Source organism: Bubalus kerabau, chromosome 13 (assembly GCF_029407905.1).
Source record: "Bubalus kerabau isolate K-KA32 ecotype Philippines breed swamp buffalo chromosome 13, PCC_UOA_SB_1v2, whole genome shotgun sequence".
NCBI lineage: Eukaryota > Metazoa > Chordata > Mammalia > Artiodactyla > Bovidae > Bubalus > Bubalus kerabau.
Window position 1 is genome coordinate 35637895 of NC_073636.1, and position 26310 is coordinate 35664204.

Sequence of the window (26310 nt, forward strand, 5' to 3'; positions counted from 1 at the left end):
TTCTGTTTACGGAGAGAAAGGGGAAATGGAAAAGGCGGGGAGGCGGCGGCTGGAGTCTGCTGCGCCGCCCCTCGGCCGGCTCAGACGCCGTGACTCAGGGGCCGACGAGGGCGGCCCGGGAGCGCGAGCTGCTCAGGGCTCATTTGGCAGCTCGGACCTGGACTGCGCGCCACGCTCCGGGGCCGGTCGCCCTGGCTCCCTCTTCTGCTGTCGCCGGGCCTGGGGACCCCGGAGCGCCCGGCTCCCGGGGGCTGCCCACCAGCTGCGACGAGAGCCGTCGGGGGACCGCGGCGGGAGCGCTCCGCTCGCGGGACCGCGCGGAGGCAGCAGGTAACGCAGACTTTGGGGGCTCGGGGGTATCGTTAGATCGCAGCCCTGCTGGGTGTCCCGGGGGTTCCCACCCTGAGATCCGGGGAGCCCCGGCATCAGGGCGTGGGGGTGCGGGGTGTATTCCGGGGCTCCAGGAGGTAGGAGCTGCCCGCTTCCAGCTGCGGCGCTCCGGTGCTGCGCGCGGGTAGTCGCTGCAGCCGGCACAGCTGGAAAGCACCTTGCGCAAGGGTCTCTCGGGGCGCCGCCCCCGACTCCTCCCTCTTCCTCCTGCTTCCCGGATCCCGAGTGCGCGAGCAGAGTAGGTCCCGGCGATGCACCCGGAGGCTGGGACCCGCTGTCTCCGCGCCTCCCGCTGCGTGCGCCACCTGCACAGCTGCTCTTTCCCTGCCCAGACCCGGTGAGTGCACCCCGGAGGCGGGGGCCCCCAGCTGCCCCTCGCCCTAACGAGGGTTGCTCTTCTAACTTAACTTGCAAGCCCTTTAAGGCTCCCTTCTCTTTAAGGAAAGAGATGGGAAGAAGGGAGTAGGGGTGGGGGCTGGCGGGACCGAGAGACATGGAAGAGCTGAAACTTAAGTTTCATGCTTGTTCCGTGGACCGTCTTCTGTGACTAATAGGGTGATTATAGCAGAAGACCAGTGCTGGGTTTTTGGCCTAAGAAAGAATGTTCAGGGGAAAAACGTTATTTCACAGATGTTTCCCCGTGGACATTCAGTATTCAGGATTCCGAAGTTTAAAAGGAAGAACGGCATACAGATTTTCCCAAAAGTTAACTGTCTTTACGTGAAACACTGCAGTCTGTTTCATTTTGGGAAAGACATATTTTGGACTGCTCTTGATGAAAACAGGGAAAGAAGCGCTAATTCAGTTGGCCTCTGTATCTGTGCCCTGAGTTGTAGGTACTTGCCAAGTAGAAGGTTATCTGAATCGGCAAACGCCCCCAGATCTGATGGGTGGAGGTTTGTGTGCAGTGTTTCGGACTGAGGTCTCCTGAAAGGAAAATTGGAGAGTTGAGGCACATAGAGATTTTGGAGTGGCTGTACTTTCAATACAGTGAGAATGGCTTCATTCTGGGGTTTTTTGAGAACAAAAATATCATTAGAGAAAGTCTTCCTGGATGTGTGCCCCGAGGGGCAATGTAATATTTTGGCAGAAAAATGTTTTAAATGGGAAGTACCACAGGGTATAATCATCCTTTTGTTAAGTAGGAACTTAGGCCAGTCATGTTGGCCATTTTCACTCACACTTGCCAGGAAACCCTCAACTTTTGTTTGTGTAGATGAAAGAAGCCAGGAGTATGCCATTTATGTTTAGGAAAAGTATTTCCTCTTGATTGTATTGCCAGTGTCAGAAATAATTAAGAGCAGATAATTTTGACTATGGTGGTGGTTTAGTTACCCAGTCATGTCTGATCCTTGTGACCCAATGGACTATACCCTGCAGGCTCCTCTGCCCATAGGATTTTAGACACAGACAAATGGGCAGAATTTTGACTATATCTGCCCATTTGTCCATGTCTAAAATTGGTATACTCCCCAACTGCAGTAAGAACCAGTGATTTAATGCAGATTTTTTTTTTTTTAATTGTAAACTGTGTGGAGAAGAGTCCTTGTGGCTACCGTGGAATACAGATACCATCACCATTCACACTTTTTCTAGATGGCTACTGATGGTGAAAAACTAGGAAATTGTTAGCATTTTGTCTGCCTAGTTAAGGCCTGAAAGTGCTAAGGCTTTTGCCCAGAACTTTAGTGGATGAACTGGTCATCAGGGTTGCCTCGGGAGCACACAGATTTGCGTGAGAGGAGCGTGGCGTTGCTAAGGAATTAGTGGCACGGAAGACACACTCCTCCACCTCCCTGCCCTCCCTCTGTGCATTCCCTCCCTCCTCTAGCTTCCAGTTTACGGGTGTGTGTGTCTCCGCCTCTTAGGTTTTACATATAAATGCTCCAGACTTTCTGGAGAATATAAGAACCAAAACCTGCCTTTCCACTCTCTGGATCAGCTGACTTGTAAACTGTATGGACCTTTTTCTCTCTTTCTTTAGCCCTGTTACCCCTGGGAACTTTATTTTCTCTCTGGCCAGCCTTTTGAGAAGTAGACCTAGCAGCTTTGGAAGTTTTTAGCCAGTGGGATCCTAAATTGGGCTGTTTTTTGTTTTAATTCCGTTTTTTTTTTTTTTTCCTGTAAATTTTGCAAGTAGAAACTGCAACTAAACAGCCCCATGAAACCCAAGTTGAACGTTCCTCCATTAACCTAAGAAATTCCTTTCAGAATTCAACAGACTCCAAGAGCCTAAATCAGTCTTCCTCAAAGACCCGCTAGGTCTCAGAGAGGGGGGCTTCCTTTGCTCTCTAGATGCAACTATCAGTGATAACAGCCATCAAAACGTTTCATAGGTTTCTATTTTTTTTTTTTTTTTGTCTCTTATTTTAGAAACGATCTTTAAAACCTTGCTGCAAAGAAGTGGGGGAATAGGTAGCCACATCCCATTTGCAGATAAGAAAGCTGCTCTGTTGAGGTATCTGCAAAGCCAGGAATCAGACCCGTCCTTGGCTTTCATGCACATCATAGCAGCTGCAAAAGACATAGTTGATTCACTGTGTACCAGACTCTGCACCGAGCACCTTGTGCTCTTGAGCTCCTTTGATCCTCACAACCACCTATGAAGGACATGCTGTTATTACTTGCATTTTACAGATGGGGAAGGTTGATGTGCAGTGGGGTTAAAGAGGGCTTCGCAGGTGGTTCCGTGGGTAAAGTACTTGCCCAAGATTAGCAGACAGAAAAGGAGAGGCTAGAGATTGGATCCCCTGCAATCTGAGTCTAGGTGGGGTGTCAGACTGCAGGATCTTACCTTCTTATCCCAGACACTGTTTGTAGAGCAGAAATTGATCCCCCAGTAACTTAATAATGGCACAGAACTGCATGGTTCATTTCTCCAGTGAAATTCACCAAGAGGTCTGTGTCTGGGTCTTGTGGGCAGGTGGCCCTGAGATGGAATATTTCCCTGGGTTTGGTGTGTGTGCTCCAGGTTGATGGGAGCCTGTGGGTTTTATTTATCCCTGTGTGCATTGAAGACTTATGCTTTTAAGAACCTGAAACATCTCTCAGAGAGAGGCTGCTTCCAGGAGTGTAGTAGTTTAAGTAGACATACATACCTTTCTATTTTCTTAGGTCCCTTAAGTCTTTTTATCTTTAACCCTTTGGGATGGGATTGTTCCAAAATCCTGTGTTACAGCCTCACAGTTTACAATTCATTTCTCTTCATTTTCTCATTTACAGATCCCCAAGTATGGCTCCCGATGTGTGTAAAAAACTGAAATACAGTTTTGGCTAAGCAGACTTAGTTGACCTTGTCTGTGTCTTGCTTATGATAGATTTGGCTGCCCTGGCCTCTTACCACAACTTCTAGAGAGTCTTTGATTTAGATGTTATATGAACCCTCTTGAGTCTGTGAGATGCATGCTTTGTCCCGTTAAAGAGTTCTGGTCACAGGAGGGGACAGCTGATTACAGGTTAAAAGAATCTTCTCCTTTCTCATAGCCATCCTCAGCAGAAGGAGGATTTGAGGTTTGCTGTCTTCCTTCTAAGTGAGCCGTTTAATTTATTTGCATCAGAATTATTCCTGAAACTTGACTTACCATCACCAAATTTGCTTAGATTAAAATCCATTTGAGATGCTTCTGGCTTCAAGACCTGAATTTTATTTGCAAAGCTAGCTCCTGAATTTGGTAAAGGAATTTTTTTTAAGTGTATTTCTATTTTTATTTTATGTATTTATTTATCTTTGGCTACACCACGTGGCTTAAAGAATCTTCATTCCCCCACCTGGAATTGAACCTGGGATCCTGTGGTAAAAGGGCTGAGTCCTAACCACTGAACTGTCAGGGAATTCCCAGAGAGTTTCTTTTCTTTTTAAATTCACCCAAGGCCTAAAAGTCACAGAGATCATGTAGAAAGGGTTGCCCCTTTTGGGAGAGCAGCAGGTTGGAAACTGTCAAGAACCAGGCACCTCAGCTCCTGCTCCTCAAATTCACACTTGGGTTTAGTAAACGTTTATTTTCAGAGGCTATAGCTGAAGCCAGCAACTCAGTGAGTAAGTGGGTAGCTAGTGAGTTCACTGGATCTCAGGTTTCCTCTCTGTAAAGTCAGCACCAGATTAAAGGTTATCTCAGGTCCCTTTCTTCACTGTCTGTGCACTTGACCTCACACACCCTGTGGCTGGAGCCCCTATTTTATGAACAAAAGCATATAGAAGTCTGTACCCAGTCAATCTTGTCGGTTTCCTGTTGATCGCAAATACACACACAGTAAAGTAAGTAGTCGCGCTTTCTTCTGCAGACTCTTTGGAGAGCCCAGCAGTGATGGAGTTCATGAGCACCGGGAGTGACAACAAAGAAGAACTCGATTTATTAATGAAACATTTGAATGTGTCCGATGTGATAGACATTATGGAAAATCTTTATGCAAGTGAAGAGCCAGCGGTTTATGAACCCAGTCTGCTGACCATGTGTCAGGGCAGTAACCACAACGAGGAGGAGCGATCTGAGTCTCTGCTGCTCAGTGGGCAGGAGGGGCCCTGGTTGTCCTCAGTCAGATACGGGACCGTGGAGGACTTGCTTGCTTTTGCAAACCACATATCCAACACTGCGAAGCGTTTATACAGACGCCGACCTCAAGAATCTGGAATTTTGTTAAATATGGTATGTTTTTCCCTCATCAGTTGAGTGCTGTGTGTTCAGCTTCCTACTCCTGCTACATTTAATGCTGAGTGGGATTTGAACGTTGTTCAGACTGGCTGCCAGGTACAGTTTTTAAAAATGGAATATCTGTAAGAATGACCTCCGTGTGAAAGATGCAAAAAATACAGCCTTCATTAAAAGTTTTGTTTAAAGAATCTTCTCCATATTTTAGAAGTAGTTCTACAAATAGGTAGTTAAGAAGAATGAATTTTAATTTCATTATTCACTAAAGAGCTCACTTGTCAATTAAGTCAAAGAGAAAGGCTTTGAGACTCATGTGAGAGGGGAATAAAGACTTTGTCTTTATAGATATATATTATATAGTATAGTTTATGTATAATATTATATAATTTACAGGTATACAATATAACGATTCACAATTTTTGAAGGATATACTTCATGTATATTATTTTAAAATATTGGCTATATTTCCTATGTAACACAGTATATCCTTATAGGTTATTTTACACATAATAGTTTGTACCTCTCAATCCCGTACCCCCTTCCTTTCCCTCTACCCACTGCTAGCCATTAGTTTATTTTCTATGAGTCTGTTTCTTTTTTTAATATTTATTAATTTGTTTTATTTTTTAGATTCCACATATAAGTGATATCATACAGTGTTTGTGTTTGTCTGACTTAATTTCACTTAAAAGCATAATACCCTCCAAGTCCATCCATGTTGTTGCAAATGGCAAAATTTCATTCTTTTTTATGACTGAGTAGTAGTCCATTTTGTGTGTGTGTGTGTGTGTGTGTGTGTGTGTGTGTGTGTGTGTATACCACATCTTCTTTATCCATTCATGTGTTGACAGATGGTTAGATTGCTTCTACTTCTTGGCAATTATAAATAATGCTGCTGAGAACACTGGGATGCATGTGTCTCATTGAATTATTGTTTCCATTTTTTTCAGATATATGCCCAAGAGTAGAGTTGCTTGGGAATATGGTGGTTCTCTTTTAAGTTTTTTGAGAAACCTCCATCCTGTTTTCCATGGTAGCTGCACCAATTTGCATTCCCACTAACAGTGTAGGAGGATTCCCTTATCTTCACAGCATTCGTTATTTGTGTTCTTTTCGATGATAACCATTCTTACAGGTGTGAGGTGATATCTCCTTGTAGTCTTGATTTGCATTTCCCAGTGATTAGAGATGTTGAGCATTTTTTCCTGTGCTTGTTGCCCATTTGCATATCCTCTTGGGGGAAATGTCAGTTGAGGTCTTCTGCCCATTTTTTAATCAGGTTGTTATTTTTTTGATGTTGAAGAACTGTAGGAACTGTTGGTGTATTTTGAATATTCACCCTTTCCTTATTGGTAGTATCATTTGAAAATATTTTTTCCTGCTCAGTAGGTTGTCTTTGTGTTTTGTCCTTGGTTTCCTTTGCTGTGCAAAAGTTTTTAGGTTTAATTAGGCCCCATTTGTTTATTCTTGCTTTTATTTCCTTTGCTTTAGGAGACAGATCCAAAAAATATTGCTATAATTTATGTCAAAGAATGTTCTGTTTAATTAACATTTTTGAAGGCTGAATTTTTGTGCCCCTCTTTTGTTACATCTTGAAACATCATAGTATTAGTACTGGCTAAATTCAGTTCTTGTAGAAATGTAGTTTGTGGGCAGTAAGTAGTTATCCAGAGATGCTCTCTCTTTAATTGGTGAGGTATGAATGACAAGGGATATATTTGTTTAGTTATCCTAAGTATGCAAATAATCCAAAATATTGTGACAACACTTAGTTGCCACAATAGAAGATCAGGTGATGTATTGGGGTGTGCTTAGTCTCTTAGTGTGTCAAAGGTGAAGGTAGGTGCTGGCTAAAGGTGATCTAATTTTTGGAAAAGAACAATTCTCAAAGGAGTGGGTGGGAACTTGCAAAACATGCTTACTGATGATGAAAGCACCTCAGTTTCCTTTGGTGCATAAATGGAGAGATGGTTAATATATGGAGGGTGGCGTTGAACAAGTAGAGTCTGTACCAAGTACTTAATTATTATTATTATTTTTTGTGTACTGCATTTGTTCAGTTCAAAACAACACAGTGATTTAGGTCAGCTGTGTAGCGAATTGTTTTGCTAGAAGCCAGCTGTGTTCACCTATCGCTCAATTGCCAGCAAGATTGCAAAATCATGTTTTACAAAAAAAAGTAAAGGTTACATTTTGCATTGTTGTATGACTTGCTTTGGTCTGGATATGCCAAACTGTATTTGATACTTAATTTTGTCTTGAGAAGAGTACTTCTTTTCATACATGGGAAGTCATAATCCGAACTAGGGGTCATACCTGTTTGTCTAAAATATAGCTGGAGAACTCTGGTTCAAAATAACATATGTGTCTATGATCAGAAACATAATGGTTTATGTGTTTCTTTTTTTGCGTACTTACTTCTTAAAATGATTATTTTAAAGGAAACCATACAGAATAAACACATTGTTTTTGCTTGTAAATATGTAGAGACTTCCCTTCTTTCCCCTGGCCAATCAGACTGATGAGAGATGGGCCATAGAATTGGGAATGTGCGGAAGGGAATTCGGGGAAATTTCGTTTCTCTGCTTTACAAGATGATGGCTAGTCATCTACTAAACATGTTGGTTCCAAGTGTACCTTCATATGGACCACATGCTCCCTTCCAGGATTTGTCCATTAGTTTGTAGACAGAGCTCAAACATCTACAGGGCATGAGGTGCTTTTTCAGGTGCTAGAAATACAGTCTGTGTTTCCTGGTCACTTTCTGTGTGCTGAAGGAGGCAAGTAAACATGTAATTATAATGCAGTGTAATATTTCTCAATACAGCTACGCCCTGATCAGGGGAATGGTCAGGCAAGATACCTCACATAAACATGAGGGTTGATAGGAGGAAGGGAGAACATTAGAGAGGCCTCCAAGAGGAATTAAAAAATAAAAATTTTTTTCCCCTTGTTTTTGGCCACACCATGCAGCTTTCAGGATCTTAGTTTCCCAACCAGGGATTGAACCCTGGGCCCTGGCAGAGTGGAACTGCTGAGTCCTAACCACTGCCTTGCCAGGGGAATTCCCCCCAAGAGGAAGTGATGTTTTAATTACTGAGTTGGAATCAGCCAGATGAAGGGGATGGAGAGCAGAGAATGTTCCAGATGGTGAGATTGGAGGCATAGATACATGGTGTGTTGCTGGCAACTAACAATCACAGCACCATGGAATTAGACAGGGTGGAGGGCCCAGGAATTACAAAAATAACCTGAAGCACAGGTATGTGAAATGGTGGTCTGCATGTGTGTACAGGTAGCAGCTATTTTCCTAAAAATAATATTTATAAATATTCCTCCAACATCCACAGGACCTGGGGAAGAAACGTGAGGAGACTAAGCCAGGGATTGCTTTGTATGAGGATGCTACAAGTTACCTATAATCTAGACCAACTCTCACCCACATCTGGGATTAATAGCCTAAAATGAGTTCTCAACACTCAACTCTTGGGTGATTATTGGGAAGCTGAAGATCCCTAAGGAGCTCACTCAGAGGTGTGGGTGTGTGATGCTGAGTGCTGCTCCTCAGGGCTTAGTCACGGATTCCTGGCTTCTCAGTCTTAAAAAACCTTAAAGATACTTGAATCAAGCTCTCTCTCTCTGAGGCTTGGCTCACCCCATTCATCATCTCCAATAATTGCTAGGGCATTTTTGCCTTTGCTTGGAAAACTATGACGAAGCATGCATCATATTCTGGGGTGTATATGGTCATATCAGGCCAACTGATTGCAGAGAAGTCCTTCCTTAGATGGCACAAACATTTATCTGTGAGCCCCCTTAGTCCTAGCCCTACTTCTTGGCCATAAAAATGGGATGAATCTCATAGGTATATGATGAGTAGTGGTAAAGAGGCCCTTGAGTTAAAGTGCCCGGCATGTATCTCAGCTCTGAAATGGATTAGGTGACACCAAGCCAGCTACTGCAACCTCTGTGCCTCTGTTTACTCATTTGTAAAATGGGTAAATGGCCACATTCACTCCACATGGTTGTTTGGGGCAAATAATAAGTGACCTGTTGCACATTGTGAGTGTTGAAAGGACACAGGCCATTGTGGTTGTCACGCTCCTTCCTTACGACAGTCCTCCCAGTGTTTACAAAACTGCACGTCTTCCCTCTTCTTCCCTCGTCCCCCACGTCTTCCCTCTTCTTTCCCCATCACCCCTGGCTGTGCCTGCCCCTTCTTGTGCACTGTGCTGTTAACTTTCCTCCTCCTTGGGTCTCAGGCCCCAGCCGGTGCCCATCTGACAGCCCAGAACTTGAACCCAGCTGTGCCTTTGCTATGGGACCAGCAGGGGAGCACAGAGCCAGCTTGGCCTTTGTTCTAGATCCCTTATCTCTCTTCATGTAGCCCAAAGTCACATCCATTTTCTAGCTACCACATCACCCTTATGGAATCATTCTCACTGACTTACCTACTCAAATGCTGTTTCTGGGCTGGTGATGGGTCATGCCAATGGCAGTGATCAGGATGAATAAATGGACAGCATAGGGGCTTCCCAGGTGATGCAGTGGTAAAGAATTCGCCTGTCAATGCAGGAGACGCAGGAGATGTGGGTTCAATCCCTGGGTCAGGAAGATCTCCTGGTGAAGGAAATAGCAAACCACTCCAGTATTCTTGCCTGGAGAATCTCATGGACAGAGGAGCCTGGCGGGTGACAGTCCACGGGGTTGCAAAAAGTTGAACATGACTGAGCAACTGAGTGCACGCGCGTGCGCGCGCACACACACACACACGGACAGCTTGCCTCCAATGTCTGCACTTGAATGTGGCTTTAGTACATGAAAGAGTTGACAGAGATAATGGACAACAGAGATTTCCAGAAGATTATTTACTTGGGCTGCTAGAAAGAAGAAGAAGAAGGGGAAAAATATTTCAAACCCAGATAGGGAAGGTCTGGGGCTTGGGAAGATCCCAGGACTTTGCAGAACCACATACTGGCCAACACGTGTGTGTCACCCTGCACGTTCAGGGTCTGTCATCAGAGGTGGCGTGGAGAACTCTCAGGGCGTTCAGAGAAGAATGTGGGGAATGGTACACTGGGGTGAAGGAACTGCAGAATTTGATCTAAAGAGGAGAAGGCCAAGCCGTCTCAGTGGACTATAAATTAGGCATTTGGTCACTGGGTTCAACTTTAATTATAACCTCTGGAAAACTGAAGGCTCTTATCTAAAGAATAGGAGCTGTGGCTTGAGGTCAGATAGACCTGACTGTCACTGCCTACTGAGTTCCTTAACCTCTTCAAGTCAGTTTCTTCATCTCTAAGTGGAGATAAAGAGAGTCCTTACGTCACAGACTTGTGCGAAATTGATGTGTTAGTGTGTGATGTACTCAGCGCAGTGCCTGGCCAGAGCTAGCACTCAGCAGATGGCTGGTATTGTTACTCTCATCCTCTCAGCTAAGAGGACACTGGGCCAGAGTGGGTTAAAGCAGATTTGAGTTGAACAAAAGTAACACTTTCAAGTGAAGTCAGACAAAGACAAATATCCCATGATGTCACCTATATATGTGGAATCTAAAAACATGATACAAAGGAACTTATTTACAAAATAGAAACAGACTCACAGATGTCGAAAACAAACATGGTTACCAAAGGAGAAAGGTAAACAAACATGGTTACCAAAGGAGAAAGGTGAGGGGAAAGGGAGAAATTAGGAGTTTGGGGTTAGCATGTACAAACTGCTACATATAAAATAGATAAACAACAAGGACCCGCCATATAGCACAGGGGATTCTACTCAGTATCTTGTAATAACTTAGAATGGAAAAGAACCTCAAAAAGAATATATATGTGTTTATGTAACTGAATCACTATCCTGAACACCTGAAATTAACACAACATTGTAAATCAACTATACTTCAGTGATTTAAAAAAAAAAAAAAAAAAACTAAAAAAAAGTAAGATTTTTTTTTTCGAAGGCTGCTTAAACCCTGAAGTGAGCCCAGGAGAATCAAGAGCAATTGGATCTGTAAATATTTAATAACAAGGAAGGGGCGGTAAAGCCAGTGCAGCTGAGTGCCGGGAGCACAGTTCTGTCTTGAGGACTAAACCCACCATGTCCCCAGCCTCCCGTAGAAGTGGCCTCCAGGAACTTGAGGTGACGCTTCTTGAAACGAGGTCATATTTAAAACTTGGCAAGACCACAGTCTCCACTTAGTTATGGTCCCTTTCGGGTCTTGCACAGCGGTCAGGCTCAGTAAATGCTAAAGTTTTGAGTGTCAGTAACTTCACATTTCTAAGTATGAGCCTCTTTCTCTGTTTCATCCCCTGACTAATAGTGCACATGTCTGTGGGGTGTAGCTACGATTAGCAATAATTGGTCCTGAATGAATAACCCTTACGGTCACCAGGGTTGTTCCCAGAGCAGAGTCGAGTAAGCAGCCCAGTGGGTCTGGAGATGAATTGCTATCTTCTCTCCCCAAGTGATCCTCATTCCCCTGCAGCCTCTTCCGTTCTTGAAATAACTTTGTGTCACTTTAATAGTCTCATAATTCCTGAAGTCATAATATTACTAATGACTTGTAGGTAAAACCTGTATTTTTGGGATTCTAGCCCTTGAAAAAAACCATACACCATTTTTTTAATAAAAGAAATGTGCTCCAGGTCACCTCTCTTGTGAACTTATTGTTTTCATTTTATTTATTATTATTTCTCCCTTTAATTTTTCGCTCTTTAAAAATTGAGATAGACTTTCTATGCAGTAGAATACACAGAGGGCTTCCCTGGTGGCTCAGATGGTAAAGAATCTGCTTGCAATGCAGGAGACACAGGTTTAATCCCTGGGTCAGGAAGATCCCCTGGAAAAGGAAATGGCCACCCACTCCAGTATTCTTGCCCGGAGAATTTCACGGACAATGGAGCATGGCAGGCTATAGTCCATGGGGTCGCAAAGAGTCAGACATGACTGAGTGACTAACACACACACACAGAATACAAAGATCTTTAATATCCAGTTTGACGAGTTTTGACATGGGTACATACCCTTATAATCCATACTGCTATCGAGATATCTCTCTCTTAATTTTTTAGTTATTATTTTTATTTATTTATTTGTGTTGATTTACAGTGTTGCATTCATTTCAGGTATGCAGCTAAGTGTTTCAGTTATGCTGTATATTCTTTTTTAGACTCTTTTCCTTTATAGATTATTGCAAAATATTGAGTGGAGTTTCCTTTGCTATACAGTAGGTCCTTGCTGGTTATCTATTTTATATATAGTAGTGTGTGTATGTTAATCTCAAACTCCTAATTTATCCTCTCCCATTTCCCCTTTGGTAACCATAAGTTTGTTTTCTGCTTTGTATATAAGTTCATTTGTATCTTTTTTTTTTTTTTAAGTTTCCACATGTAAATGATCTCATGTGGTATTTGTCTTTCTCTGTTTGACTTCACTTTGTATCACCTCTAGGTCTATCCATGTTGCTGCAAATGGCATTTGTTCATTCTTTTTCATGGCTGAGTAGTATTCCATTGCATATATATGTACCACATCTTCTTTATCCATCTTAGGTTGTGGCTCTCAGTTTTTGAGTTAGCTGTCTTGTTCAAAGTGTCTGCTGACACTCAGAGCTCAGGGACTGTCTGTCTCTTGTTCTTGCCTCCTCAGCACCAAACATAGAGCCTGGCCCATATCATGCCCTCAGTAAACATTAAATGAGTGAGTAGATGAGAGAGAATTCTGCCCTTGCTTTATTTATGTCAACTTACAGCTCTGGCAAAACACATTGTTTCCCAGAATCCTCTGTGATCATCAGTTCATTTCCGCACTGTCTCTGTGTGCATCACCTCTGAGTAATAGTTATGCAGACTAACAGGTTAGCACATTTTAATTGGAAACCAGTCAGCTTGCGTGTACAGTTTACATTTCTGCAATCTTTATTTTCAGCCTTTTGGTCACAACAATCAGGGTGCCTTAGATAAACCATTTTTAAAGTTCTCTTTCGCAATGAATTACTCACATGCAGATAGAAATACGATCAGGTCTGGCCAGTGACGTGTTTCTGTTACATGCTTTCTCTGTCTTGCTGAAGCTCTAAATATAGCCTCTGTACACTGTTAGGATTATATACAGTGACATTCATTTTTAACACTGCATGTAAGAATGTGTTCTAACATAACCAGTTCCTGAAGGGTGGGTCTTGGAAGAGAACCTTGCTGAAATTCTCACCCTCCTGCATGTTTGCTTTGTTGTAGGTAATCACTCCTCAGAATGGACGCTACCAGATAGACTCTGATGTTCTGCTCATCCCTTGGAAGCTGACCTACAGGAACATTGGCTCTGATTTCATTCCTCGGGGGGCATTTGGGAAAGTGTACTTAGCACAAGATATAAAGACTAAGAAAAGGATGGCATGTAAATTGGTATGTACTTCATAACCAGACACGGTGCCCTGAGTGTTGGCGTTGGGGCTTTTGTGTGTTTCTTTACCCAAAGCTGGCTACCCTTTGATTGCCTCTTGTTTGAGGGTGCTCAATCCAACACAGCATCTGTGTTTTATAGATAGGCTTCCTACCTGGGGTCATTCAATCCCCAAGTCTACTTAAGTACAATAGTTGAATTTAGTTTGCACTGGTAAAAAAGAAGGTACTAGCTTACTTAGCGCCAGCTTGGATGCCTGCATCCTTCTTGTGGTAGGATAGGGGAGGGAAGCTCTCCTGCAAGAGCAAATTTATTTGCTGCTGTTTTTAATCTCACCCACAGGGGAGGGGACTAGGCAGGGAAGTAGACGCTGTTCAGAAAGCCACAAGACTTCTCAGGACTACAGATTAAAGGGCTGAATTTATTTATTTATTTTTAAAATATTTATTTATTTATTTTGGCTGCACTGGGTCTTAGTTGCGGCATGTGGGATCTTCGCTTTGGCAATTGGACTCTTAGTTGCAGCATCCTGGATCTAGTCCCCAACCAGGAATTGAACCTGGGCCCCCTGCATTGGGAGCGTGGAGTCTTAGCCACTGAACCACCAGGAAAGTCCCCAAAGGCTAAACTTAAATAGACCAGTATTGAAGACACCCCATCTCTTCTTATTAAACATTAAGCACCCGCTGAGGTGCCCTCATTTTGGAATACTGGCCTGATTTACCAAAGTGAGCAGGCACACACCCTATGACCCAGCAATTCCACTCCTGCAGGTGCCTGACCAGTAGGCATGCATCCACGATCCCCAGAAGCCATATGCTGGAGTGTCCATAGCAGTACTGTGCAATAGCCCCAAACTGGAAAGTTTGCAGATGTTGAAATGTGGTATATTTATACAATGCAATGCTGTCCAGCAGAGAGAAGAAATGACTTACAACTGCAATGATGTAGATAAATCTACAGTAGGTGAAGCTAGAACAGCTGGACACAGAACAGGATCTGTTCTATGAGATTCCACTTATACTGAGTTGGCCAAAACATTTGTTCAGGTTTTCCCATTACATCGTATGGAAAAACCTGAAGGAATGTTTTGGCCAACCCTATATAAAGGCCCAAAAGGCTAAACAGACCTGTTGGAAATCCTGTCTCTGGGTGTCCCTGGGGAGCGGTGACAGGTAGGGGCCAGCAGGGGGTTTCAGGGATGCTGGTGAAGTTCTGTTTCCTGATCTACATGGTGGTTACATGGGTGTGTTGAGTTGAAAATTCATGGAGTGTGATAATCTGTTTTGCATTTTTGCGTATGTCTCTTACACTTTAAAGTTTTTTAAGGACAATAAGACAGACTCACTTTTGATTTAACAAAAAACAAAATAGAAAATAATGACACTATCATCTCAGTCTATCATGAGGGCCTCGTTTGTGCCTCCATAAAGGTTGACCCAGAGCATCTGTTATTAAAGGGAAAAAAGGAAGTAATATGGTAGTTATTTGAAGGTTGCATTTAGAAAGAGATATGTCCAAGTTAAAAAAAAAAAATCTGGAGACATTTTTTAAAGCTCTTAGAGCCAGAAAGTGTTCTGTTTTTCAGTTTTATCACAAAAGACATGGCAAATAGCTTTGTGGGTTGTTTTCCTTGCAGTCCTTATATTTAATTTTTAAGCTGTGTGTTTTCTTAAAAAAGAGAAATATGTAAGATGATTAACAACCCCAAACAGTTCATAAGGATGCAGGCTAGAATGAGACCCCTTTCCTTGCAGCAGTTACCATTAATGGGTTCTTACACGTCCTTCCAGAAAATTTCTATGGACATGTGTCTGTATAGTGGAATATTGTTTTACAAATGGGAACATAATATATGCATTTCTGCATCTTGCCTACTTCAGTCTAACAGTTTATTTTGGAGGCATTCCTGTCATGTAAGAGTTACTTCTTTATTAATGACTATTGATTTTCCATAGAATAGATGGTCAGTGCTTATTTAAATGCATTGTTAGAACGTGAACTGTGAGACTAAAGACAGTGTTTTATGACAAGGAAGACTGAAAATAATGACCCAAAATCTAGGTAGCATAGAAATTCCATGTATAACAGATGGGAAATTACCTTCTGTGGGTCAGTCATGAACAATTCTTTCGTTGGTGTCTGTACTCTAAATGAAAGCGGTATTTTATTATTTTGTCCTTTATTTTCTTATTTTGAATTTTTTCACCTTATGCAGACATTAATGTAAAGGCAGATCCCAAGTAAACATTATCTTTACTCTGGAGTACAATTTCATAATACATCAGAGTATCCTTGAGGGCATTTGTTTGCCTTCTGGTTTGTAAGTTGACCTATATTGTGTATATTTTTCATTATCCTGGGGTTGTTGAGGATATTCCTTGTGCTTTTGTGTTCTAGATCCCAGTAGACCAATTTAAGCCATCTGACGTGGAAATCCAGGCTTGCTTCCGGCACGAGAACATTGCCGAGTTATATGGCGCCGTTCTATGGGGTGAAACTGTCCATCTCTTCATGGAAGCAGGCGAAGGAGGGTCTGTCCTGGAGAAACTGGAGAGCTGTGGACCCATGAGAGAATTTGAGATTATTTGGGTGACAAAACATGTTCTCAAGGGACTTGATTTTCTGCACTCAAAGAAAGTGATCCACCATGACATTAAACGTGAGTTATCTTTGGATGTGTCCCTTTTTGGCTTAAACAGACTAGCTGGACTTTAGGCAGATGGGCTCTTCTGTTCAATATGAATGTCCTTGATGGCATGAGGACTGCCCATGGGTCAGGAATATCCCCTAGAAGGAAATGGCAACCCACTCTAGTATTCTTGCCTAGAAAATTCCATGGACAGAGGAGCCTGGCAGTCCATGGAGTTGCAAAGAGTTGTACACAACTGAGCAACTAAGCATGAGCATGACTGCTTTCTAAGAGTAAGAGATTGTGGAGAAATACATAAGGGAGATCCACTGTGAATCCTTAATATCTAAGCATAAAGTGGGCTAGCAAAACTTGTACTGAGAAAAGTTGGGTATTTTACTTTTTAGTTTTAGAAAGTGGCTTGATAATAGTACACAGTATATAAAATATAAAAAATATTTTCCACCTTTATTGAGAAATAATTGACAATATAACACATGTTTAAGATGTACAGTGTAGTAATTTGATACATGTATATATTGCAAAATGATTATCATGATAAGGTTAGTTAATACATCATCCATCTCATGTATTTATAATTTTTTTGTGTGGTGAGAACTTTTAAAATCTGCAGCTTACAAAAATACGATACAGTATTGGAAAATACCCTGATGCTGGGAAGGATTGAAGGCAAAAGGGGAAGGGGGTGGCAGAGAATTAAGTGGTTAGATAGCATCACTGACTCAGTGGACATGAATTTGAACAAATTCCAGGAGATAGTGGAGGACAGAGGAGCTTGGAGAGCTGCAGTCCATGGGGTCACAAAGAGTCAGACACCACTTAGCAACCGAACAACAATTGTTAACTATAGTCACCATGCTATACCTTACTTCTGGACATATGGTCCCAAAAGTTTTTCATCTCGTTACTGGAAGTTTGTACCTTTTTTACCACCATCCCAAATTCTCTTTCCCCAACCCCTGGCAACCACTTTGTTCTGTGTTTCTATGTTTGCTTGCTTTTTTCTTTTTTAGACTCATAAAAGTTAGATTGTATGATATTTGTCTTTCTCTCTCTGATTTATTTAGCCATCAAGGTTCATCCATGTTGTCACAAATAGCAGGATTTCCTTCTTTTTTATGGCCGTATAATATCCCATTATATTAATATGTATCAGGCAACGTATATGTGTATATCACAAAATTTGCATATGTATAAATCTTCTTTATCCATTCATCCATTGATAGATGCTTAGCTTGTTTCCATGTCTTGGCTATTGTAATTTGAGGATTATTAATGACTACCTTCATTTATATCCACTTTGACTGAATTCTTGACAAATCTGAAGTGATTTTTACCTAAACTCGCACCCACATTCACCTTTCCCTTTTGAATATAATGCACTCATTTCAATAAAGGAAGCATTTCAATGTATCTTTATTTGAAACCCAATTTAAATAATGTTTCCATTTTGTTTATGGATAGATACACAATTTTTTACCAAAATTTCTCCTCTCTTTATAGCTAGCAACATCGTTTTCATGTCCACAAAAGCTGTTTTGGTGGATTTTGGTCTAAGTGTCCAAATGACCGAAGAGATCTATTTTCCTAAGGACCTCCGTGGAACAGAGGTAATTATGTTCATCTGAAAAATGGGCAATAGCTTTTTTTTTTTTAGTATTTGTTTATGTTTTGCTGTCCTTGGGTCTTAATTGTGGCATTCGGGGTCTTTCTTTGTGATGCATGGGCTTCTCTCAAGTTGTGGTGCTCAGGTTCCAGAGCCAGTGGGCTCAGTAGTTGTGGTACATGGCTTAGTTGCCCTGAGGCGTGTGTGATCTTAGTTCCCCGACCAGGGATCAAATCCGCATCCCCTGCATCGCATGGCTCATTCTTAACCACTGGACCACCAGCACAGTCTGGCAATATCTTATCAACAGGAAAAATAAGATGTTCTATCATTACTGCAGAAAGGACAAAGAAGGGGAAGAAATCCATTACATTAAACCATTATTATCATGGGAATGTTTTTAATGAACATTCACTCTGTGTCGTGTGCTCATTTTAACACTTTATTTGGATTGTATTATTTTATCCTCACAATACTATTATCATAGGGAAATACTATTATTACCATTTTAAAATAAGAAAATAAGCATGAAGAAGTTAAGATAAAGTGCCCAAAGTTATTCAGCTACTGACAGATCAGGGAATCCAATATAGTTTTTTCTGAGTCTATAGTCTAAGGTTTAACTGCTGTGTAACTAATATGTACATTTTCAGTAAACAGTATTACTGCTTTGGTTCAGTTACAGCCATAATCGTCATGATCATTAAGAACGACATTTATTGAGATCTGATATTTTAGGCCTCTCTTTAATCCTTGTACTCTTAAAAGAAATCTCACTTATTGGAGCACGAATGAATCTTATTTGAAGGTATAAGCTTACTATAATATTCAACTCATTTGTGAAACAAAAACAACAAAAACAAAACTTTCCTGAATCTAAATGAGAATCAGAGAAATGCATTCATGAGCTTTCAAATAATATATTTAGCATTCACATTATTAGGCTGCATTGTTGATTCATATAGTGAGTGTCTGTTGGACATCTGAGTGTTCAGGCTGCTGTGTATGCAAGGGATGGGACCCAAGACAAAGCCAACAAGGACTCCATTCTGGAGTTAGGACCGATTTTAAATTTACCTGGATTATTAGTTTAGTTTATTATTTAGTTTATTATTAGCCATTTAGTTCAGTCAGTTATGATGGGTGTGGGGTTGGTTGCATCTGGGAAGGTACATGGGGGTAGAATCTGCCTTCCTGGCCCATCTCCATGACAGTGAGGGCTATCAGAGTCCCTCAGCCCCATGCCCTTCTCTGTTGAAAGTGCCCTCAGGAAGCGAAGAGGGGGCAGTTGCTGAAGCTTTGCTTCAGACAGGCCAGATTACCAGGCCAGTCCCGGTGTTAATCAAAAGATGAACTTTATTTTAGCTAGTAAATGTATTACATTGGACTCAGTTGCAGTGCAAGGGTTTCCCCAATGGCTCAGCGGTAAAGAATCTGCCTGCAATGCAGGAGACGCAGGAGATGTGGATTCGATCCCCGGGTTGGGAAGATCCCCTGGAGGAGGAAATGGCAACCCATTCCAGTATTCTTGCCTGAAAAATCCCATGGACAGAGGAGCATGGTGGGCTATAATCCAAAGTGTTGCAAAGAGTGAGACACGACTAAGTGACAGAGTACACATATGTACGCAGTTGCAAAAAGAATTGTCTGCATTTTAGGCTGGGATTTTGTCAGCCTTTTTTTAATCTTTTTTTTCCCCCTCAAACTTTAACCTTTTAAATTTGTATTGGGGCATAGCCAATTAATAATGCAGTGGTAGTTTCAGGTAAATGCCATACATATACATGTATCCATTCTCCCCTAAACCCTCCTCCCATCCAGGCTGTGTAAGCCTTTTCTTAACTCTCTTAAAGCAGACTTTCTTGGGCAGCAGAAGAGATCTTTGGTTTTGCTTTTATTAGTGAACTTATTCTGGAAAATACTTGGGAGAGGATCCTGGAGAGTTGTCTTCAAGCAAAATAATATTCAGAAAACTGTAGACCTTTTATTTTAAGCATGTTTTAGTCTCCAGATCTTGGGACTACTTCCCCAAAGCACAAAATCTAATAAGACTTAACACATCTGACGTGATTTCTTTGGAAATATTTCAGCATGTTTTGGCAGTTGTCAGATGTTCAGATATGTGACACTCTACTTCTTTTCCTGGAGCCAGTTTGAAAAACAAACTATTTATGGTTTTAAAAGATGGAAAATACCTTTCTCTTCCCAGCAGGATGATCAAATTGGACATTTTGCAATAACTGGAGAAAGACATCTCCTTTCTGGGATTTTCTATCAGAAGAGTGTGTATTTGAGTATGAGATAGCAACACAGTGTCTATTCCTGAATAGGAGTTTGGATTGAAGTATTTTCACCAAATGTTAATTGCTTTCTATGAAGTGCTAAACTGGCCTTGGCATTCCTAGCTGTAAAAACTCTTCTGATCCACCCGGGTTTGTTTATTGTATGTCTGGCACATGTGATTGTAGTGTGGTAGGAAGTGTGCTGATGAGTTGAGATGTAGAGGCCACTTCTCAGAAAGCTTGTTTTGACCCCTCATCCTTAAAGAGCAAGAAGGCATAATTAATCAGGGTCAGCCGTGCAGATTCGCCTTCCATTAGAACTTGATCATTTGGTTTGATCAGATGTCTTCTGAACCCCCAAGCCGAGCTTCCAAATACGGTCACCCACGGTCTTCCTATTCAGGGCATGATCTTGTAACCATGCCATGCGATGCACATACAGGGTTAATCCAGCCTATCTTTAAACTGTTGTTTTGGAATTCCTTGGTACAGAGAAAGAAGAAATAATGAATGTGAAAAAGTAATTAGAGTTCCCTTGATAGCCTTGTTCCTTTTGTAAAGTTCTTATATAAGGTCACATGTCATCATCAAGTGCTTGGGGACATACAAACACATATACACACACACACACAGAGTCTCCTTCCCTTTGTAATAAATGTGTTGGGAGGTAAAGGCCTTGACCCCCACACCCCCCACCCCTACCCCACCAAGCTCTAGGCTCCCGGGTCCATGCCTAAGGGTGCACAACCCCCAGAGAGCCTGGCTTGGGTTCCCCTCAGGCCTGTTTTAGGAAGTGCCCTTAACCCCATGCCCTGCTACTGTGGCTCCCTAGAGCTTAAGGAGTCAGGAACTGGGAGCCATGGGGCTCTGGGCAAGGGATCTGCCCCTACCACATGCCACCCCACAGCCCTGCCAGGGCCCCAGGTGAGCACACAGCTGCCGCTGGTGACACCAGAAGTAATATTTTGCCTAATCCTTGCTTAGGAGAGTCACCCAGGGTCGGGGGGAGGGGAGGCAGGCACCTCTGTTAACAGTTGTCCTGACCACTGAGTATGTTGCTCAACTTTGCGATTTTATTTAGTAAGAAAGTCCAAGGAGAGAGAGAGAAGAAAAAAAAACTAGTAAAGGAACCAAGCCCAGGCAGCCCGGAAGTATGTTGTAGGAAGTACTTGAGGCAAGTGAGGTGGGGAAACTGGGCAATTTCCCCAGTTTTTGTAAGCCAGTTCTTTCTTTATTTGCTCTGAAATGTATTCTGGGAATACTGACCCCCCCCTCCATGTTCATGGCAGCATCCAAGGTTGTTAAAGCTAAATATTGACGGTGAGGGTAGGAACTGCACTGTGCCTGTACCAGCCATAAAGACAGGTCACTGGTGTTTGCTCTTCTTCTCTTTTAGAAACACACACTGCTTAGGGAAACCATTTCTAAAACGAGCCCTCCTTTTCCAGCATTGGCTCATAAAACCAACTTTCACAATGTGAACATGGCCTGCCTTTAATATTTAGTCACTGGGCTCCCTGTTGGGTAGAAATAAGAAGTGGTTCATAGAAATGACCCATTAGGATCACTTTTCCAATATTACACTTTATTTATTTGTTTTTGGCTGCTCTGGGTCTTTGTTGCTGCACACGGGCTTTCTCTGATTGCAGTGCGTGGGCTTCTCATTGCAGGGGCTTCTCTCTTATTATGGAACACAGGCTCTAGGGTGCATGGGCTTTTCAGTAGTTGCAGCACATAGCTCTGTAGTTTATAGCACACAGACCCAGTTGCTCTGAAGCACGTGAAATCTTCCCAGACTGGGAATCAAACTCCTGTCCCTTGCATTGGCTGGCTGTACCACCAGGGAAGTCCTCCATTGCTACACTTTAAATTCTTCTCTTCTGTGTAGTCGGTGTTGATACTCTGGGACCTCTGCTGCTTTTGATGACTGAAGATAATTATCAGTTTGGCGTTTTAATGCCAAACATGAAATGAGGACGTGTATTTTAGTGTCCATTGAAATACAAAAGGAATTGGTATTTTAGTAGGAACAGGAAACATCGATCCTTGCTTTGCAGAACTTTGAGTGGGAGTGCCAGATGTGTTCTCAGCCGTGGATGATTTGCTGCCTGGTCTGCCTTGTGCTCAGTCTGTGGGGAGAGGTGCTGTGAGGCTGCAGGGTGAAGCTGCCTGAGGCCGCACGGGTCAATGCTACTCCTTCGCTGAAGGGAACACAGCAGGGACATGCTGTTCTCAAGGGATGAAGTGTGCAGTGGATACAGCGAGGGGCATGTACCATCTTCCAGAACTGGGTTAGGGAAATGGTGCCTAGACCCATGAGGGGGTCAGACTGACCTTCCTGCTTCTTTTTCAGATTTACATGAGTCCGGAGGTGATCCTCTGCAGGGGCCATTCGACCAAAGCAGACATCTACAGCCTGGGGGCCACTCTCATCCACATGCAGACGGGCACCCCACCCTGGGTGAAGCGTTACCCACGCTCCGCCTACCCCTCCTACCTGTACATAGTAAGTGAGGGCGGTGGGGGGAGGGCGGGGTTGGAGCATCTCACCTGCTCAGGAGAGCTGCTCTGTCTCTGATAGCACACACATCTGATGGGATGATGGTGAACTATGACCATCATCCTCTATGGTAACACTAGTATATGCTCAGTATGCTAACTATGGTATGCTGACCATATACTAGGCTTAGTATAACCCTAACTCTCCCACATGGAGGGATCACCCTATGGAAACCCATCCAGCTGTGCCCAGGCAGAAATTATACACTATGCTGTTATACACGATGCCACTGAAAAGCATCAGAGTAGCATAAATCATTGAACTGAGGAAGTTGTATATGTTCTTTGAACACTTTCCAAAAAGACAGTATTAGATTCTAGATCCCCAGGGCAGCCTGGCACACAGTGAAACACGCAGCGCCCCCCCCGACCCCCCACCCCTGCCACTCACCCACCTCCTTTGACTATAGAGAAATTGAGAGGCAGGCGCTTCCCCGTTTCTGCACAGGGGCCTTTGGGCATTGCTTCTATGGAAAGCTGTGTATTCAGACCCCGAGTGTTTATCTCTGACTGCATTTAACCAAAAGATGGGTTTCACTCAGTGTCCTTAGGAAATGTTACTGAAGGGTATGAGCCGTATTCACTTCAAAACAAAAGACTTTCCGGGTCTTGTAACTAGAATAGCTGTGCTGTCGAGGGTATATTTTCATGCCATTGATGCTAAGAGAGTTGGTTTGTTCACAGATCCATAAGCAAGCGCCTCCTTTGGAAGATATCGCTGAAGACTGCAGTCCTGGTATGAGAGAGCTGATTGAGGCTGCCCTGGAGAGGAACCCCAATCACCGGCCTAGGGCAGCAGACCTACTGAAACACGAGGCACTGAACCCCCCCAGGGAGGATCAACCCCGCTGTCAGAGTCTGGACTCTGCCCTCTTTGAGCGGAAGCGGCTGCTGAGCCGGAAGGAGTTGGAACTTCCTGAGAACATTGCCGGTATGGACACCCTGCAATGTGCGGTGCCCTGGCTTCCCTTCTTTTTCTGTCTCCATCCACCTTCTAATAGAACTCATGAACATGCCTGGAAAAACAAATAGAATTAGCAGGTGCAAGCTAGTATATGTAGGATGTGTAACAACAAGTTCCTACTGTATAGCACAGGAACCTATACTCAGTATCCTGTGATAAAGCATAATGGAAAAGAATATGAAAAAGTATATATATATATAATATTTTTCATATTCTTATATATATATATAACTGAGTTACTTTTCTGTACAGCAGAAATTAATATAACATTGTCAATCAACTTGACTTAAGTAAAATTTAAAAAACTGAAGTGACTTGCTGCATGCTATAAGTTGTTGGAGAGATTTCAGCAAGAATGTTAGCAAAAGCATATACCAAAAAAAAAGAAAAAATTAGCTGGGAATTCCTTGGCAGTCCAGTGGTCAAGATTCCATGCTTCCACTGCAGGGGGCATGAATTTGATTCCTGATGGGGGAACTAGGATCTTGCAAGCCATGGGGTGTGGCCAGAAAAAAAAAAAGTCACAATTAAAAAAAAAAAATCAGCTAATTTACCAGCAAGCCTAACTGGTTTCCAGTGCAGATGGAGGTAATGCTATCTTTGAGAATTACCTCTGCCTTGCTTTCTTTTGCAACAGAGAAGAGTGTTTGCTTTTAAAAATAGATCAAGCATGACAGTTTTGCTGTTGGCAAAGAGTGGGACTCTGTACACTGCAGTTATGATAAACTATGCCAGCTGTTGGTTGGAAACATCACAGCACTGATAAAATATTGAATTTGAAGGCAACCTGCATTTCTGTCTTCCTCTGCTCAAAAATCTCTCTTCCAGCTGTGAAACCTTCCCATTTAGGAAAAACGATACACATTCCAGGAACATTGGATGTGCATGGAGAAGGGTTTCTATTTTTATTATGAAATCTGTGATGTTCTAACTCTATCTGGGTCCAAACCCAGATGTCAAGCCTGGAATGCTTGTTTGCATTTCTCGGCTTCTTGTCTGACTTTCCTGTATTTGAAAAGAATCGTCTGGGATATTGGAAAATGGGCCAGGATTTCCAGCTAATTTCTTATGGTTGTTGACTCCTTTTTAAATTATTCTGTCTGTGCTGTATCCCATAAATTAGCCCATCATGTTTAACTCTATGGCTTTTAAAAAAATTTTTGGCTGCACCCTGAGGCATGTGGGATCTTAGTTTCCCAACCAGGGATTGAACCCACAGCCCCTGCACTGGCAGGCAGAGTCTCAACCACTGGACCACCAGGGAAGCCCCCAATTCTACGGCTTTTTAATAATAATTCAACAGAGTTTTAGTGCTGTTCCATTCGGAGCAGGCAATGGCACCCCACTCCAGTACTCTTGCCTGGAAAATCCCATGGACAGAGGAGCCTGGTGGGTTGCAGTCCATGGGGTCGCTAAGAGTCAGACACAACTGAGCGACTTCACTTTCACTTTTCACTTTCATGCACTGGAGAAGGAAATGGCAACCCACTCCAGTGTTCTTGCCTGCAGAATCCCAGGGACGGGGGAGCCTGGTGGGCTGCCGTCTATGGGGTCGCACAGAGTTGGACACGACTGAAGCGACTTAGCAGCAGCAGCAGTGTTGTTTTTGTTAAGTTGAGGGAACAGGCATCTATTATTGAACATGTCCCCTGATCACTTATTTTATTTTTTCAATATTTCCTTTTTCAGACTCTTCGTGCACTGGGAGCACTGAGGAATCGGAGATGCTGAAGAGGCAGCGTTCTCTCTACATAGACCTTGGGGCCCTTGCTGGCTATTTCAACCTTGTCCGGGGTCCGCCGACCCTAGAGTATGGCTGATGGCTGGTGGCGTTTGCCCTGAATTAGGACTCAACATTCATAGATCTCTGGGAAGCTGATTCTGCTGACTCTGCATAGGATCTTCATCGAGGGAATTGTATTTTTATTGGCTGGGCTCTTCAGACTCATGAATGTGACTCCATGTGGCTCCTGTGTGTTGATGTGTGAAGCTACCCTTGGCCTGCTAGGCTGGAAAGTTCTCATTTCTCAGGTAGTATGCCTGACTCTAAGGAAGCTGAGAGTTCACGGAAGGATCATTTCTCAGTGACTGATTCCGTTCATTGTGCACTTTGCTCAAAATTTTAAGAATACCAATTACAAGAATAATATATTAGCCTACAATGACTGTTCTTGGTTCTATTAATAATTTAACGAAGGGAACTTCTTTTAACTCAGTGTATATATGGTGTATATTGGTATATATTGTATGATAACTCTTCAAGCCTTTGTAAATGCTGATAGAAATGAAAATCTTTATATCTGGGGTAAATAGAACAACTTGAATATTATAGCGATAAGCTGAGCTAGTGTCTTAAAAATGGCTAACCGATGAATTGGGAGCCATGTGACAGCTGCCGCTAGTGACAGGTTTGGTTTGGTTCCTATGGAAACATTTTGTACTGTACATGCTATGCTTCAGACATTTGAAACATGATGTTTTGAATGTGGATAAAACTGTGTTAAACCACATAATGTCTGTACATCCCAAAGGATGAGAATATGACCTTTAAGAAAAATGGAACATTTATAAATTCTTAATGATGCTACTTTTATAATTCTTACTTCTCTATTTTCTTGAAAGCATTTGTATATTAAAATAGCATACTGTGTATGTTTCATATCGAATGCCTTCATGAATCTTTCATACATATATATTTTTAACACTGTAATGTATGTGAGTATTCCTCCTTCAAGTATGTTTTTACATCATGCAAATGAAAATGAGACTTTTATCCAACATGACCCATCAAATCAGCTGAATAAATTCAGTAT

The 26310-nt window shown here is 42.5% G+C and overlaps 1 protein-coding gene across 2 annotated transcripts; it reads left to right on the top strand.

Moving 5' to 3' along the window:
• MAP3K8 (mitogen-activated protein kinase kinase kinase 8) lies at positions 1 to 26310 on the top strand. 2 transcript variants are annotated; one of them, XM_055544009.1, is made up of 8 exons: positions 1 to 330; positions 4672 to 5033; positions 13268 to 13435; positions 15834 to 16095; positions 17590 to 17696; positions 22328 to 22480; positions 23218 to 23464; positions 25187 to 26310. In XM_055544009.1, the coding sequence occupies exons 2-8, from the start codon at positions 4695 to 4697 to the stop codon at positions 25315 to 25317; spliced, it is 1407 nt and encodes a 468-aa protein (XP_055399984.1). In that variant the 5' UTR covers positions 1 to 330; positions 4672 to 4694; the 3' UTR covers positions 25318 to 26310. The 2 variants fall into 2 exon arrangements, with proteins under 2 accessions (XP_055399984.1, XP_055399985.1); XM_055544010.1 differs by lacking the exon at positions 1 to 330 and adding an exon at positions 457 to 727.

Excerpts from the sequence above, each read along its gene's own strand:
- MAP3K8 (XM_055544009.1), top strand. The coding sequence starts at position 4,695 with ATGGAGTTCATGAGCACCGGGAGTGACAACAAAGAAGAACTCGATTTA. Across the intron at positions 13,436-15,833 it reads AAAGGATGGCATGTAAATTG|ATCCCAGTAGACCAATTTAA; the intron begins GTATGTACTTCA and ends TTTGTGTTCTAG. Across the intron at positions 23,465-25,186 it reads ACTTCCTGAGAACATTGCCG|ACTCTTCGTGCACTGGGAGC; the intron begins GTATGGACACCC and ends TTCCTTTTTCAG.